We start from the raw sequence: 16,033 nt of genomic DNA, 5'->3' as shown, positions 1-16,033 counted from the left end.
GGCACGCTGCACGTCCCGCTGTAAAGAGCCGTGTTGAAGACACGAGGCCCTGGAGGCCCAGCTGGGTGCTGGGCGAAGGCTGCACCCTTCCAAGTACCCTGACAGTGCCCACCGCCCCCAAGGGTAGGGCTGGGCGGGGAGAATGAATGACGCCAAACCCAGAGACAAGAGCTGAGCCCACCAGACTCGACTCCCCTCCCCTCCCGGGCGCACCGGCTGCCACAGCCTCCTCTGTTGGGTGCTGTCAGCTCTGCTCGAGCTGGCTTCTCCACCTCAGCCAAAAGGGGCTGGGCACCCGGTAGCCCCGCACTGAGCCTGTGCACGGCTGGGCAGGGTCCCTGGCCAGTCCTCCGGCTGGCGTCTGGCCCTCCCCACCCTCCTGCCCTAAGGAGCCTGTTTCTGCTCAGAGACACCCTAGGGTCACGGGAAGCTGGAGGGCCCTTCTGAACCAGGATGCCTCTCCCAAGTTTTTTTGCCATCAAGTTTCCTGCCCTCTGCACTGCCCAGGCCACCCTGCCTGCCTCCTCCCCTGTGAAGAGACTGTGCCTTCCCTGCTCTCCTCCCCAGGCCTTCTTGTGGGGAGTGGCCCTCCCTGATCGATTCTCCTTCGGTCCCTTCACCCGACCCCGCGTGTCTCCCACTACCTGTCATCTGCCAATGCTGTTGGCCCCACCGCCTAGCCTGGTTTTTGTTGTCCCCATCAGGCACACCTCAGCCACACACATGCAGTCCCGCCCATCTGCCCTTCCCTGCACCACCCACAGTGGCCACTGTGGGCACCATGGCCCCAGCCACAGTAGGACACCCCCCCGCCCCCGCCCAGCCTGCTGAGGTCTGGTCAGCTCTCTTGCACTCTGCAGTCTCCGCAAGCCTCTTCCCCCACCTCCTGTGTCTCAGAGGCGGACCCACTACCCTCCTTCCTGGAGAACACAGACGCCATCCCACGGGGGGCCCAAGTGTTGCATCAGCAAACCCCGACCCGCCTCCCTCATCCCTGCCTCCTTCTGCGGTGGCCAGAGGCTCTGCCCCTCTCTCCTCCTCCCTGCCTCTTGCTGCTGCTCCCCGGCGGCCCCAGCCTCAATCTCTCCCTCGCTGAAATCCTTGTCAACAGGGTCAGACTCACGCTCACCTTCAAATGCTCTGCAAAACCGCCCTCGAAGCTGTCAGCCCACCATGGCTTCTCTTGGCCTACACGGATGTCTCTCAGGCAGCCTCCCTGCCTGCTGTGGCCCAGCTCCCGCTCTCCAGGGGAGACGCCATCCCCGAGTGGCTCCCAGCAGCCAGCCCACCACTCCCCGGAGGCAGCTCCTCCAACTAAGGACGAATGAAGGGACCCCTGGGTCCCCCCGGGGGGGCACAAGGACATTACAGCTCATGTGCTGTGCAGGAGGCTGTGGCATCAAAGGAAGGGACCTCTCATCCAGTTGGCAAAATAAGCAGCCTGAGGCCAGAGGACACAGGACACGGTGGCCATCCTTGGGCTTTCAGGGAGATGGGACCTTGGGCCCAAGGTGGCAGTAGGTGTCCCGACAGGAGGCATGCGGTGAGCCCTGGGCCCACACACCTACCCGAGTCTCGCCTGCACCCTGCACCGCCCAGGTAGAAACCTCCCGGAGACAGGGGATTTGGGTGCTTGTCTCTCATTGGTGGGCTGAGTGATGGGATCACATTTGTGTTTGGAAGGGTGGTTCTGGCCCCAGCGTGGAAGACAGAATTGTCCGGGTCCTCTGCCCTCCCCTCCCCACTCCTCCACAGCTGGCACGCAGGGTCTGTCCTCCCTGCACTCTCCACAGACAGTGCTCGCTCGCCCCTGCCTGCCAGAGCCCCGCCGGCTCCGAAACTCCCCGGACCGTGTTTCCCTCCGTGCCCCACTTCAGCCCCGGGCCCGTGAGGGTGGGGGCCCGCCAGACACCCCTGCCAGGGTGGGCCCAGGCTGCTCACCTTCCGTTCTCTCCAGGGACCCCCCACCCTGCGCAGTGTCTCTCCGATGCATCCGCTCGTCCCCATGGCCCCTCCCCCAGTCCCCCCCCCCGCACCCACCTCCCTGCTGACCTCCACTTTTCTAGTGCAAACGTGAGCACCTCGCTGCCCCTCCTCCGCACACGGGTACAAGTAAACAGCAGGAGGACCTGCTGACGCTTCCCACCTTCCCCAGGGTGGACGCAGGCTGGCTGGGGTGGGCCCGTCCACACTTGTGGACTCGTTCACCCGGCGAGTGTTTGCCCAGCCCCGGTGGAGTGCGCCGTGGGAGGGCTGGAGGGGGCACAGAGGGGGCACGGAGGGAGGGAGCCGGGGGCAGGATGCCCCCGCCCCCCGCTGTGAGGGAAGGCAGGTGAACACAGAGATGCTCGGTCAGCCAGGAAAGGGGCACGGACCATCGTCCCCTCTCCGAGGGTCGAAGAGGCAAAGACCCCCCTAACACCAGGTCCACCAGGGGTTGACGGTGGATTGGCTCGAGCTTCGTGGAGAACAAGTTGGCACTAACTGTTGACACAGGCACGGCTCACCCTCACCCAGCATTCCCACTTCTAAGACAGTGCCCCGTGGAGACACGTCTATGAGCCCGCAATGCAAGGGTCCCTCTGGAGACTGGCTACTTGCTGGTCACTGAGGGGCCAGTTAAGTAAGTCACAGAACACCTGCACGTTGGAGCAAGGCCAACAGCAAGACAGTCGGGAGAGCTCCATGTCTGCGTGTGTTTTTAGCTCTGCGTGCGTGTTGTGTGTGCGTAACATACAGGAGAAAGTCAGGAGTGGGGCGTCCACCCCATCTGGTGCAGGAGCCCACAGTGGGTGGCAAGGGGGGGTCTCCCTTTTTACTCGTTCAAATTTCTGACAAAAACCAGTTAGTACAACACTTCCGTACGGAGGGGGAAACGGTCTGGACTTCCAGAGGATCCTGAGGGGCCTTGAAACTGTGTCTGTGGGGAACACAACCGCCCACCTGCTGTGCTCCCCAGCAGAGATGCTGGCTGGGCGCCGAGACGCACCCCAGGAGGAGAGGTGGGGGTGGGGGTCGGGGGTGGGCAGCAGCCCTGTGCCCAGCTCCTGCCACCCAGGAGGTCGGGCCCCACCTCCAGGCTCCAGGAAAGTGTCCCCCACCGGAGGGATGGGGTCCCGGGGCTCAGCCCCTTCGGCCACCCCTTCCCTGAGCCGGCAGTGCCGCCCCACAGGCTGTGCGGGACTGGGGAGCTGGGGGGGGGGATGGGGTAGGGAGCCCTGGCTCAGCCCGCCTAGTTGCCACCTCCTCCTGGAAGGGCTATTTAGCTCAGCAGGTGCCGAGGCTGCGTCCCAAGCTCAGCGGACAGACACAGGCGCCAGCCTGCCTGCCCCCACGTGGAGGGCTCCCCACGGAAGGGTGGCTCCCGGCCAGCCCCTGCCCCAACTCTGCACCCTCTGGCTCGCTGGCCTCCAGCCCCACGGCATGGCCCAGCTCCTGCTGGTTACCCTCGGTTGCATCAGCCTCCTCTACCTGCAGCTCCCCGATGCGCTGTCTGGCTGCCAGGGCAGGAGCCCGCGGCCCGCCCAGCCCAGGTGAGTGGGCCCCAGGCCTGCCCTCCCCTGGATGGAGCCGCAGAAGCCGGAGTGCCTGGGGAGGCCCCCTTCTCTCCCGACTGCTTCCCGTTCCCCCGCCTCTGCGTTGGGGAAGATACCCCCAAATCGAGAGCCAGCCCCCCATGCCTTCAGCAACCCCTGAGCGGGGCAAGAGTCCCCTCTTTCCTTGCCTCCCTTCCCAGGGCAGCCCTCTGCCCCCGTGCTTGAGAGTAGCCCCCTCCACAGAGAGGTCAGCAAGGGCGCCAGAGGCTGGAGGGGTCCCCTGGCCTGCCCACGTCCTCTGAAGTACCCCGGGAAGGGCTGGGGGGGGGCAGTCACTGGACCTGAGCATAGTGACCCACCGAAGCCAGGGGTGCCCTTGGCCCTGGGAGGCCCCAGTGAGTGAGACGTGGGGCCTGAGCTCCTGAGAGGGTGGAGGAGCCGGGCCCCACGCCCTGGCAGTGCTCCAGGCCGGCAGTGGGGATCCCTGAAAGGCTGTGTCCTCAGGTTTGCTTGCTCCATCTACCCTGCAGGGCACCTCCCGCCCGGACGCCCTGCAGCAGGCTGCAGCCCCAGCACCCCGCACCGTGGCCCAAGACCCGGAAGCCAGGCCAGACCCCGCGCCTGCAGCCATCGAGGAGTGCCAGCCTGTCCCCTGCTGCGGGCCAGCCTCTCCAGAAGGTTCCCTGCCGACCCTCGGGCCCCCCGAGGCCCAGAGCCCCGCTCCTGCGGGCGGGCTGTGTGCTGGCCACCTGCCAAGTGCAGAACCTCAGCCACCGCCTGTGGCAGCTGGTCGCCTCGGCCGGCCCCCAGGACTCGGCTCCCGTTGACCCCAGCAGCCCCCGCAGCTATGGCTGAGGCGGGGCAGGCCACCCCCCGCCCGTCCCAGCCAGGGGCTGTACCCCACCCCAGAGCAGCCCCCCGCCCAGTCTCCTGCAGGCAGCGACCACTCCATCAGTGGGGGGAGGGGACACGGAGGAGACCTAGCCACACACCCACCAGGTGCAGCAGCCTTGAGGGGCTTTGGACAGGTGGACGCAGGTACACGCATGACCCCAGGCAGGTCTGTGGGCAGAGCCCAGACGCCTGGGGCTCTGTGCACGTCAGGGGTGGGCCCCCCCTCTGGGGGCCAGTCTGATGCGGAGGCGGCCAGCGCACTGAAGGGCTTCAGGGGGGAGAAGTCTGCTGCAGGACATGGGCGGGCATCGGCCCCTGCCGCGCAGCGCCAGCCACCTCTGGGCGAGCAGGGCACAGGGGCCCGGCGGGCCCGGCGGCACGACCCTTTCCTGCTGGGCCCACTGTCAAATCAAACGCAGCTTTGGGCCCGCCTGGTGCCCGGCCCTAGGTCCCCCTGCCCCCGCCGTGGGACTGGGAGGGCAGCAGGGAGGCGGACCCCACTCGGGGCCCCAGGGCTGGCTGAGGGGCGCAGGCTGTGCTGTGAGCAGAGCCTGGGCCCAGGCTGCAGCGAGGCCCCGTCCGCACCCGCTGCGGGGAGCTCCGGAGGAGGGCCAGGGGTTCAAGAGCCACTCGGGGTGTTCTGGGGCAGAGCAGAGAGGAACACCCCTCCCCTCCTCAGGCCAGGCAGGCTGGCTTGGGGACACGATCTCCCAGCCGAAATAGCTCAGTGCAATCAGAACCAACCGCCAGCACTGCCGGGGGTGGGGTGGGGAAGGCCGACGGGGGTGGGGGGGGCACACAGGCTCCCTCCCCCCACCCCACCCCCGGCAGTGGTGAGGACTCAGTGGGACCAGGTGTGGGGACAGCAGGAGGGTGGACCCAGCGCGTCAGGAACCTGAGGAGGGGGCCGGTGCACAGCCAGCCTGCCCATTGAGCTCTTATGTGTGTCCCCGGGGGGGGGGCTTTACCTGTGGGGACAATAGAGGCTGTCGGGTACCCCGAGGTGCTGACACCCATGCCAGAAGGGCACAACCCAGGGTTCAGAAAGGTGGCCTCTTTCATTTAGCAAACCCTCACACGGCACTTAGCGTGTCAGCATTCAGCTGTGTCGCCCTTTCGGCCGCCCCACGAAGGGGCACGATCATTACCCCAACTTCAGGGACAGAGACTGCAGCCACCGAGGTCGGGGACAAAGCCACGTCCGTGCAGGGCCCACCCACGGAGCCCAAGCTCTGGGTCAAGGGCAGGAGACTCCAGACGCACCTGGGCAACCTGGGCCTCCCCTGGGCTTGCTCCTCCACCTCAGGGATCGCCTGGCCAGGTCGAGCACCTGCCCCCCCGCAGGCCCTGGGGAACGAGTTCGGGCTGCCCCCTGGCCCGCCGGCGCAGCCGGAGACCTCCAGGCTGAGGGGGACGGGCTGAGGACTGCAGGGTCCCCGGGGAGGGGCCGGGCCCCTCACCCACAGGACGCGCCAGTGCAGCTGGGGAGGCCGGGGGAGGCCCCCAAACAGCAGCTCCACGAGGCTGGAACTTGTGGGCGGGCCTCGGAGCCACGTGCCTGCGGTCACGGAGGGGTGTCAGCGGGGGCAGGCGGGCAGGGAGGGCAGTGAGGAGGGGCCAGGAGGCCCACGCTGGGCGAAGTCCCGGGCCTGCCTGGGGTCTGGTCCTGCACACGGGGCGTTCCCTCTGCCAGGGGCCTGAGGGCACCCTGCTCACTGGGGAGGCCCCTCGGTGTCCTCGCTGAGACACCCCCGGGCGTTGGGCTGCTCCTCCTTGAAGCAGGATGGACTGTTGACCTGAATGCATCACTTTGTCATGTCACCTGCCGTGAGGTCACCTGCGTGAGGTCACCTGTCGTGGTCAAAGCCTCTCCCCTGGGGTCCGCTGCCCCGAGCTCCAGTCCAGCTCTGGCCAGCCGCCGACCTGACACCCCCCGAGGGGGCCGACCCAAGCTCCCCGCCCCCCACCCACCCACTGCCTTCCTGCAGCCCCTGCTTCTGGCCAAACCTTTTGTGAACCTAAAAAATAAAAGGCCTTTCAAAACGAGAGGCAACAAGTGTTTACTGAAGATCAAAGGAGAGCTGATCCCGAATCACGATTCCAGCATAAGCCCCAAGCGTCCCTGTTAGGACACGGAGGCGGCGGGCACGCGAGAGGAGGGGCGGTGCGGGGGCAGTGACGCCCGCGGCAGGAAGGCGTCACCGTGGGCGCAGACACCGCGCGCAGCCAGCGAGGCTGCTGCTGAACCCCGTGCAGATCCTTCAGTGCCGTGGCCGTCCCGTCTGCTTCCTCGCCAAGTCTTTGCGAACGGTTCTTTGGAGCACGGGGCTGCCCAGGCCCACGGGGCCGCGGAGGCCAGCCTGCCCTGCGTCGACCCCCAGAGGTCCGAGGCACGTGGTGCGCGAGGCAGGCGGTCCCTCTGGGGCGGCTCTCCCCGTTCTAGCCCGGGCCTTCCTTCGGAAGCTTTGCGGGTCCGGTTCCGGAAAGCGGCTCTGGTCCGTTTGCAAGGCTCCGCGGTCGGGGTGGGTGGGGGCTCGTCTGGCACCTCTGCCTGCTTCCGCCTCCTGTCTCCGCGCAGGCTCGCGCGCGCTGCGTCGTGCCCCACGCGGGAGGGAAAGCGGGTTTTTAGGGGCATCAGGCCACCCTGGAGCAGCGAGCACGCGGGGGGGGGGGCTACCTTCACGTGGACGCCCGCACCGGTCTTTTCCCGCCGGTTCTCCTGGGCGGTCCTAGAGGCCGCGGCGGTCACCTCCGCGCGCGCCGAGCGGCGGGGTCAGAGAGAGGCCGCTAGGACGCGGAGCTGAGCCGAACGAGGGTGTGGGACCCCCAGCGGTTCCCCAAGAACCAACGAAACGCTGAGTTCAACTGGGAGGACAGAGCTGGAGCAGGCGGCCAAGCCTGCGGGCCGTGGGGGAAGACTAGGAGGACCTCCGGGGGCGGGGGGGGGGGGGTGCTGCGTGCAACCGTGTGGCCAGGCCCGGACTTCACCCAGTTTCATCCCCGCTCGACCCCAGGTGTTTGATCACAGCAGGCGCACCCGCTCGTTCAGCGAGGGTGCAGCCAGGGGCAGATCTGTTCTCACAGCGCTCGCGCGAGGGACCGTTAAGGCTTTGCTGCCGGCTCCTGCGGTGTCCGTGTCCGTGTCCGTGTCCAAGGAAGGGCGCCCCCGACCCCCACTGGGGCCCACCCCGCCAGGCACCGGGCACCCCCGACGCCCCGCGGGACCAGCTGTCTGCTCTGGCCTGGGAAGTAGGTTAAAGCTGAGGTCCAATGTGAACCTTCCGGCCAGAAATTAAGGGGGAAAGGAAACAAGGACTGCTCGTAGGGAGTGCTTGGTCTCCGTGTTCCGTTTGGGAGACGAGAGGGGACGGAAGGAAGGAAGGAAGGAAGGGCAGGTGTAGAACGGCGCAGGCCTGGTCCGGAATCCGGGGCTGGCCGCCCCCCAGCGGGCGCCGCCTGCTGCGCTCCCAGCGACGTCGAACTCCCTTCCCTCTGCTGGGCGGGCCGTCCAGTCGCCGACGGAGCTTCCTTTCCCCGGAAACCCGAGCCCGAGACTCAGCGCCTTTCATGTGGCCGCTCGTGGGTCAGTGAAGAGCGCCCTAAGTTCTGCCGGGATCGGGTAGGCAGGAGAAGAGAAATGTTTTAATTTTTTTTTTTTTACAAAGGCATAATTTATCAAATTGCTACAGGTCATAGGTAGCTTAGGAAGAAAAAACTTTTATCTGAAACACGAGGATCGGAAACCAGTAACATTTAATATAAAGAGTCAAAATTAGCCCTGGCTGGCGTAGCTCAGTGGATTGAGCGCAGGCTGCTCACCAAAGCATCGCAGGTTCGATTCCCAGCCAGGGCACATGCCTGGGTTGCAGGCCACGGCCCCCAGCAACAGCACATGGATGTCTCTCTCTCTCTCTATTTCTCCCTCCCTTCTCTCTCTAAAAATAAATAAATAAAATCTTTTAAAAAAAGAGTCACAAAATTATAATCATCGGTATTGGTTCATTTACTCCAAGGGCATCTTATTGCCCTTGATCTTTTTGCTAAGTTTTTTATTTTATTTTATTTTATTTATTTCTAGACAGAGGGCAAGGGAGGGAGAGAGAAACATCAGTGTGTGAGAGAGACGTTGGTCTGTTGCCTCTCACACGCCCTCACTGGGGACCTGGCCCGCAACCCAGGCGTGTGCCCTGACCGGGAGTTGAACCGCTGACCTTCCTGTTCGCAGGCCCGCACTCACCACACCAGCCAGGGCTTGTTAACAGTTTTATGATACAGTTTTCCCTTAGAGCTCTCTAAATCTTTAGTCAGTTCAGTGTTACACTCTTAAAGCTGTCAGAAACCCGTATGTTAGAGCACTTGTCGCTCTGTTTTTACGACTCTGAAGGTGATACCCACTGGTAGGAACGCGTCTGTCTAAACATCGTACTGAAACACTAACAGTCTGCAAACGACAAAGGACTTAAAACCGGACTCGGGGAGAGACTTGGTGGGAGCCCCCCCCCACACACACAAATGACATGATTGACCAAGCGACCCATCCCACTCTTTGTGTGACCTGTACATACTCACATGGATTTATATAGAAACGATAGAATACTTTTTCTCACCCCCCCAAAAAAATCCCGCACAAACCTTCTGCAAATCTCCTACACCTCCTACAACATACACAGACCTTTCAGTTTTTGTCCTATTATTTCCTCTCACTTTTTTAAGTTTTTTATCTTGACATGAAGATATTTTTTCATCACTTTTAGAGAGAGAGAAAGGGAGAGAGACGGGGCGACATTAATTGTTTGCCTTCTCACATGCGTCCCCACCAGGATCGAGCCTGAAACCTGGGTGTGTGCCCTGACCAGGTATCAAAACCACGACCTTTCCGTCTGCTTGACAAAGCTCTAAGCTGCTGCGCCATGCCAGCCAGGGATTCTTTCTTAGTTTGAAACATTTTTTTAAAGATTTTATTTATTTATTTTTAGAGAGGGAAAGGAGGAGGAAAGAGAGGGAGAGAAACATCAGTGTGTGGTTGCCTCTCAAGCGCCTCCTCCTACTGGGCACCTGGCCCACAGCCCAGGCCTGTGCCCTGACTGGGTTTCCAACCAGCGACCCTTCGGTTCACAGGCCGGCGCTCAATCCACTGAGCCACACCAGTATTTCATATCGTATCGTATTTTTCATATACAGTCATGTTGTTTCATCCTTATTGGTTTTTAGTAGTTTTATAGAAAACTGTTTTACAAATTAATTTTAGCAAGGGAATTTATACACAGTTTGCGTTTTAAAAAGGTCTCTCTTTTGCAATGTCCATGGACAGTGTTTTGGTAAGTTCCTGCGTGTTTACAGTTCAAAGGCATGGTAAGAGTCACAACTTTAAAACTAAGGTTTTTAGTTTCATACTAGGACATGTCAGAATTTTATGTAATTTTTGGAACATTTATATTAATGACACATGTACATAAATATAAGCAAAGGCTTCATGTCACTTATTTGGCAATGTCTCCGGTGTAATTTCACACACCAAGTGAGCTTAATTAGTTTAATGTCTCTCTTTTATAAAGAGAGAACGTAAATATTTTGAGGTGTTTCAGGGGCCCTCTGGAAGACCTCAAACTTATTCTTTGGTAAGACTTAATTTAGAATCTGATTTGGGGAAGTCTGTTAAAATATCAAAAAATTTTAAACATTGGGTCAAAGAGATTAATTGCAGGTCATCGTGGGACAACACTCCGTGAAACAATATTTCATCACCTAATTAACCAAAGTGAGAATAACAGGTTGCAAAGACAATCACAGAAGGTTACAGAGTTGTAAGCAAAAGTTTAGCTCTTTGAGTATGGACAAGAGTCCGTTCACTTGAGCGGTTAAAGGCCTGGAGGGAAAGAACACAGAAGAGCATTGGAATGAAACATAAAAATCTTGGCTTTCCCTTTACAATTTCTTACCAAGAGCATGCCAATAGTATGGGGAAATTTTGTTCTGTTAGCAGAGAAACAACACTAAGTTTTAACTTCACATAAACACAAGCTTGATACTAAAGTTGAATTTTTTAACCATTATAATAACAATTTAATTTTAGCCAGCTGAATTATGAGGTAAAACTAAAAAATAACGAGGACAACATTGTTTCCATTTCCCTTCACGAAAACATATCTTTATACATGTTCTCTTACTGAAAACTCACATTAATTTTTTCCACCCTCTGCGACCACCTCTTCAGGACACAGGTGGCTTCCGGCCGGGTGCACAGGTCGCTTTCCCTGTTTCAACATCCCAGAGGTTTGAGGCGTCAGTAGTGCCAGGCTGTTCCTGGCGTCCGGGGGGCGGTGTGGCAGCTTCCCCTTCATTTTAAAGGGGCTCCGTTTATATCTTTGTTCGCAGTCCTCACCCCCCTCCCACCTGCGTCACCCAAACCCTCTCCGCCGGCCATTCGCTCCTTCTCCTGGGCCAGGCCACCCCCTGCTTTGGGGGCGATGGCACAATGGCTCCTGCCTCCTCCCTGGACCCCGTTCTCTGTCCCTCTGGCAAACGCGGGAAGCATCACGGAATAAAACACGCCCCCCTCCCCCCTGCCGAGCTGGCACTCTGGTGGGAGGCCACAGAGGGAGACAAACCTCCAAGGTCAAGTAAGCACGCGGCGCCCGCCGTGTGAGAAGTTCAAGGTGCTGGGGGGCACAGAGCAGCTGAGAGCCCCGAGACAGGCTGTCCTCCGCCAGTTTACACGGTGGGCGGCGGGGGGGCGGTGCCCCCACCTGTTTGCAGCGCCGGCAGGAGGAGTCCGAGGCAGTAGGAGCAGCCCGCAGCGGGGGCTCTGGCCCACTCGCCCACCGGCCCCGCGAGCGGCGGCGTCTGTCGGGACGAGGTGACGACCGTCTCGGTGTTCGTCTGCTCTTCTCCGGAGAGCGAGCCTTGGTCCCAGGCGAGCGTGCTGGTCAGGCTGGGTCCTGCCGTGTCCGCAGGAGCCGGGCCCCGCCACGCGTGACCAGTGCGCTTTGATTCGGCTCTGCCCAGACTCGGAACGGAGCCTCTCACCCCGGGCGCCTGGCACAGACCCACCCGGACCAGGCCCTCCGCGCCCCGCGGCCCGGCCGCCCCCCCCGCCTGGCCGCGGAGTCTCCGCGCCCCGCCCCGTCTTCAGCCGGAGTCCTGTCGGGTCAGGCGAGCGGGACGCCCCTGCTCCTGCGTCCCCTCCGGCCAGTCTTCCTTCCACGGACCCCCACCCCCGCCCGCCGGCCCAGGAGAGACCGTTCCACACCCTGACCGCCGCCCGACCCGAACGCCCCGGGCCAGGGGGGGCGGCTGCCTACTGCAGAGCCCACGTGGAGGCTGGCTGTAGCTGGCGGCCCTCCCGGCCCCCTGCTGAGCGCCGCTCGCCGAACCGGCGGGGGGGAGGGGGGGGCGGGCGCTGGCCTGGCCAAGCGTGGGTCACGCAGTTCCTGCCCCCGGAGCACTCCTGCAGGAGCGCCCCAGACCGGCGCCCGGGGCCAAGGCCCGCCTCAGCCTGCATGCCCTTCGGCCCCTGCCGGGCGGTGCAGGGGTCCGACTGCTCCTGCAGCTGCCCAGGTGACCCACCTCCCGCGTGAGGTGCCCGGAACAAACTCTGCTAATTACCAGAGCGGAGTGGCAGCCTCTTCCTGCGGGCCCCCTGCCCCCGCACGCGCAGAGCCGGGGCTGCCGTGGGGGGGGGGGGGCTGTCCTCAGGTCTGCGCACAAACCCTGCTCCCCACTCTGCTCCCGGCTGTCCTGGCTGCATTCGGGAGGAGCCCCAGGCCCACAGCAACCACGGCCGCCGTCAGCGAGCCCTGCCTCCCCGTTTCAGCGAGGGTCAGAGCAACTTTCCGGAACCCGCCGCTGCCCAGAACCCCAGGGGCCTGAGGACTCGGGGGTGGCGTCCCGGTCCCACCCCCGCTCCGGAGGGGCCCACGCTGGGTGTGGCAGCGTTTGACGGGAGTGGGGCAAAGCGACCGGACATCCTAAGCAGGCCAGCTGGCCGGGGTGGGGGCGGGGGTGGGGGGAAGGGGGGCGTCTGAGCTCAGGAAGAAGGGGCTGGGACCGCTCCAGTGCTGACACATTAATTCGCTGAGGCTGGCGGGGGGGGGGGGCGTTGTCATTCATTACCAAGGGTCCAGGTCAAGGGGCTGCGTGGTGTCGGCCACTTACGTAACCTGTGAGCACACATATAGGGGCACAGGGCCGGTGGGACTCTTGCCCCCTGGCAGCTCGGCCCGGTCTCAGGATGAAGGTGGCTATGGTGAGTCCCCAGACCCCGCACAGACCGGTCCCCCTGGCTGCTCACTGGTGGCCAGCTGTTCCTCGCGGAAAGGGCCGATGCCCAGGCTCCCGGCGCGCCCAGAGCTCCGGAAGGAAGGGCACGTGGAGTCCCTGCCCCTCACAGCGACGCTGGGGAGCAGGCACGGGCCGCCGTGCCCTCCGTGGAGCAGGACTGGCCGAGGCTGCCGGCCGGTGCGGGGCTGGGCTCGGGTGTGCTGCGGTGCGGCTGTGCTCTGGGGCGACCACTGGCCTCGGGTGGTCTCGCGCCCCCAGTCGGTGGGGGACGGGGAGGGAGTGTCCTCACAGAGCTGGCGTCGTAGTGAAATGGGTGCAATCCCCACCCACCAGGGTGCAGACCCTTCCCTGGTCTACAGGCCTGAGGTAGACCCGGAGGCGGCCAAGGACAAGGGCAGCTTCCGCAATTACACCGTGAGCACCTCGCCCCGCCCCGCCCCGCCCCCCCAGCCCACTGGCCTACCCCAGGCCCCAGCCCTCCCGCAGGAGGGTGACACCCCTCGTGGCACAGGTCCAGGGCTGGCCCCGGGAAGCGGCCCTGAGCACCTGTGAGGCCCGCCCTGGGAGAGGGGAGGCGGTGGGCCCCCTGGGCGTGAAGCGCAGGGACGGGGCCCCACCTGGCCGACCCTCTGGCCCGCAGTCCGGCCCGCTCCTGGACCGCGTCGTCACCACCTACAAGCTCATGCACACGCGGCAGACGGTGGACTTCGTCAGGAGGAAGGTACCCGGCTGACGCCTCCGGGCGGCTCCAAGGGCGGGGCTGCCCTGCCGGAGAGGCAGAGGGGACGGAAAGGGATCGGGCCTGGTCCGCCCGAGCCCCTGCTGACCCCGCCCTTCCTGGCCCAGCGCGCCCAGTTCATGACCTTCTCCTACAAGAGGATGACCGTCATGGAGGCTGTGGACATGCTGGACGAGCTGGTGGACGAGTCGGACCCGGACGTGGACTTCCCCAACTCCTTCCACGCCTTCCAGACGGCCGAGGGCATCCGGAAGGCCCACCCAGACAAGGGTGCGACCCCGCCCCGTCCCGCCCCGCCCACACCCTGCCCAGACCTGTTCCTCCCCTTCCCTGGCCCAGCACCCCCACCAGCCTGCCCGCCCTGTTTCTCTCCTCCCAGACTGGTTCCACCTCGTGGGGCTCCTGCATGACCTGGGGAAGGTCCTGGCCCTGGCCGGGGAGCCCCAGGTGAGGGCAGGGGCAGAGGGCGTTCGGCAGGGCAGGGCCGGGACATCCTCAGCTCTGGGCTCAGGCACTCGCTTGGTGGGCAGGCCTGTCAGGCCCACCCACGGCTGCCTGTCCTTCCCCAGTGGGCGGTCGTGGGAGACACCTTCCCGGTTGGCTGCCGTCCCCAGGCCTCTGTGGTTTTCTGTGACTCCACCTTCCAGGACAACCCCGACCTCCAGGACCCTCGATACAGGTGCCCCTCCACACTGCCTGGCCCCCCCCCCGCCCCTGTTCCCAGGGGGCTTCTGAGCCCTCACCCTCCACCTCTCCCCGCAGCACGGAGCTGGGCATGTACCAGCCGCACTGTGGGCTGGAGAACGTCCTCATGTCCTGGGGCCACGACGGTGAGGCTGGGTAGAGGCAGCAGCAGGGACGGTCTGCCCGAGGCGGGGGCGGCCCCTTTGGGTGCCTGGTGGTGACGCCCTCTCTGTCACAGAGTACATGTACCAGATGATGAAGTTCAACAACTTCTCCCTGCCCACAGAGGTAAGTTGGGCGGGATGGGGGGGGGGCGGCCGCACTGAGCGCCCAGCCCAGCCTGGCCCACGCTGGGTGTGGCCTCCTTCTGTCCCCAGGCCTTCTACATGATCCGGTTCCACTCCTTCTACCCGTGGCACACCGGGGGCGACTACCGGCAGCTGTGCAGCGCGCAGGACCTGGCCATGCTGCCCTGGGTGCAGGAGTTCAAGTACGGCCAAACCCTCGGAGACTGCGAGGGGTGGGGGAGGGCACGGGGCCGGGGGGCTTCTCCACCGGTCACTGTCCCTTCCTTGCTGCAGCAAGTTTGACCTGTACACCAAGTGTCCTGACCTGCCGGACGTGGATAAGCTGCGGCCCTACTACCAGGGGCTCATTGACAAGTACTGTCCCGGGGTCCTGAGCTGGTGACCAGCCTGCCTGCCCTGCTCGGGCCCGTCCCAGTGCTCCAGGGTGACCGCTGCTGTCGGGCACAGTGACACCCCAGCCTCTCTGGGGGACTCCAGACACCCGTCTGCGCTCTGTGCTCCCCACCCTAGTAGCCTCTCGCTCGGGGGCAATAAAGACCTTGACTCGTGGCCCTGGTCGGGTAGCTCAGGTGGTTACGGCGTCGTCCCGATGCACCAAGGTCGTGGGTTCAGCCCCCGGTCAGGGCACATGCAAGAATCGACCAAGGCATGCATGAATGGATGGAACGACAAATCGATGTCTCCCTTTCTCTCTCTCTCTCTCACTTCCTCTAAATCAATTAAAAAAAAAAAAAAAAGACCTTGACACAGCTACAGTCTGTCCTCCCCGAGCCGCGGTGCGGCCCATCAGGCTGCATGGTGGTCTGCGGGCAGGGAGACCAGACCGTGGCCTCTTGGACATGTGTCCTGCTGTGCCTGTCGCCGTAAAGATCTTTCTCATCCTCCCAGCTCCCACGTCCAAACCTGGGGTCACCCTAGTGCCCTCCCTTTCTCAAAACGGTCACCAAGCCTTTTAGTTCAGCCTCCTTAAACAAAACCAAAACAGAACAGCTCAGCTAAAAGAAGGCACTCCAGAAACATGCAACAAGGGCACCGGATGACTGCTGTGAACCAGCCCCATGGGTACCCACCCCTGCCCCTCCCGTGTCCAGGTGCAGCCCCACCTTGGCTCAGCCAATCACCTCCCCACATGTGGTTTCCTCCCCTTGGGGTGCCCCCAGGGCCACAGCTTAGCTGGCTTCCCCTCGACCAGCAGCAGTTTATCTCTTTGAAAGAAGTAGCTCATTTGTCTCAGGGAATTTCCTTCTGTCGAAATTTGCCCATCGCAGCCCCGCGGCATCTAGCAATATTCCCTCGGTATTTCCTGCTCCTTGGTAAATAAACGCAGAGACCCCATCCGATTCAGGTGTGGCTCGTGGGGGGCAAGAGCGCCTCAGAGGCGGCGGCGAGTTCTCTGAAGGAGGCTCAGCAATGTCAGTGTCACCTAAGACCGTCCCTAACCGTTAGGAGGCTGGACAGCGACGGCCCGCCGCCTCCCCCCTCCCCCCTCCGGGCAGTCCCCAGAAGCTCCTCCTCCTGCTGCTGACTGCTCGTGCCCGCCGGGCAAGTACGTGCTCGCTCGTCTGTCTCAGAGTTTGCAGGTTTGCGACGTC

The 16,033-nt window shown here is 63.1% G+C and overlaps 2 protein-coding genes and 1 long non-coding RNA gene across 4 annotated transcripts; 2 read left to right on the top strand and 1 right to left on the bottom strand.

Annotated features, from left to right (window-relative positions):
- The first annotated feature begins 3,423 nt into the window (after positions 1 to 3,423).
- Positions 3,424 to 4,391, top strand: ADM2 (adrenomedullin 2). Its single transcript, XM_045834734.1, has 2 exons — positions 3,424 to 3,533; positions 4,067 to 4,391. Exons 1-2 carry the CDS (start codon positions 3,424 to 3,426, stop codon positions 4,389 to 4,391), a joined length of 435 nt encoding a protein of 144 aa, XP_045690690.1.
- A 3,355-nt stretch (positions 4,392 to 7,746) lies between these two features.
- On the bottom strand, positions 7,747 to 11,282 carry LOC123816223. Of its 2 annotated transcripts, XR_006785238.1 has the most exons (3): positions 11,039 to 11,282; positions 10,609 to 10,765; positions 7,747 to 8,036 (listed from the first exon to the last, which is right to left on the bottom strand). It is a non-coding gene; the product is annotated as an uncharacterized LOC123816223 (long non-coding RNA). The 2 variants fall into 2 exon arrangements; XR_006785237.1 differs by lacking the exon at positions 11,039 to 11,282 and having other exon boundaries at positions 10,609 to 11,019.
- A 1,313-nt stretch (positions 11,283 to 12,595) lies between these two features.
- On the top strand, positions 12,596 to 14,990 carry MIOX (myo-inositol oxygenase). The gene is made up of 10 exons (XM_045835082.1): positions 12,596 to 12,675; positions 13,044 to 13,124; positions 13,351 to 13,431; positions 13,557 to 13,719; positions 13,829 to 13,896; positions 14,019 to 14,128; positions 14,212 to 14,279; positions 14,372 to 14,421; positions 14,511 to 14,623; positions 14,715 to 14,990. The coding sequence occupies exons 1-10, from the start codon at positions 12,661 to 12,663 to the stop codon at positions 14,821 to 14,823; spliced, it is 858 nt and encodes a 285-aa protein (XP_045691038.1). The 5' UTR covers positions 12,596 to 12,660; the 3' UTR covers positions 14,824 to 14,990.
- The last annotated feature ends 1,043 nt before the right edge of the window (positions 14,991 to 16,033 follow it).

Source organism: Phyllostomus hastatus, unplaced genomic scaffold, assembly GCF_019186645.2.
Source record: "Phyllostomus hastatus isolate PE091 unplaced genomic scaffold, TTU_PhHast_1.1 phas_contig_198, whole genome shotgun sequence".
In the NCBI taxonomy this organism is placed as follows: Eukaryota; Metazoa; Chordata; class Mammalia; order Chiroptera; family Phyllostomidae; genus Phyllostomus; species Phyllostomus hastatus.
The sequence above is the reverse complement of the archived record's forward strand: the minus strand, read 5'-3'. Positions and strand labels throughout refer to the sequence as shown.

Bases quoted from the DNA above. Each gene is read 5' to 3' on its own strand.
- MIOX (XM_045835082.1), top strand. The intron at 13,125-13,350 runs GTGAGCACCTCG...TCTGGCCCGCAG, and splicing joins GCAGCTTCCGCAATTACACC to TCCGGCCCGCTCCTGGACCG. The intron at 13,432-13,556 runs GTACCCGGCTGA...TTCCTGGCCCAG, and splicing joins TGGACTTCGTCAGGAGGAAG to CGCGCCCAGTTCATGACCTT.
- ADM2 (XM_045834734.1), top strand. From the start codon at position 3,424: ATGGCCCAGCTCCTGCTGGTTACCCTCGGTTGCATCAGCCTCCTCTAC. The intron at 3,534-4,066 runs GTGAGTGGGCCC...TCTACCCTGCAG, and splicing joins CCGCGGCCCGCCCAGCCCAG to GGCACCTCCCGCCCGGACGC.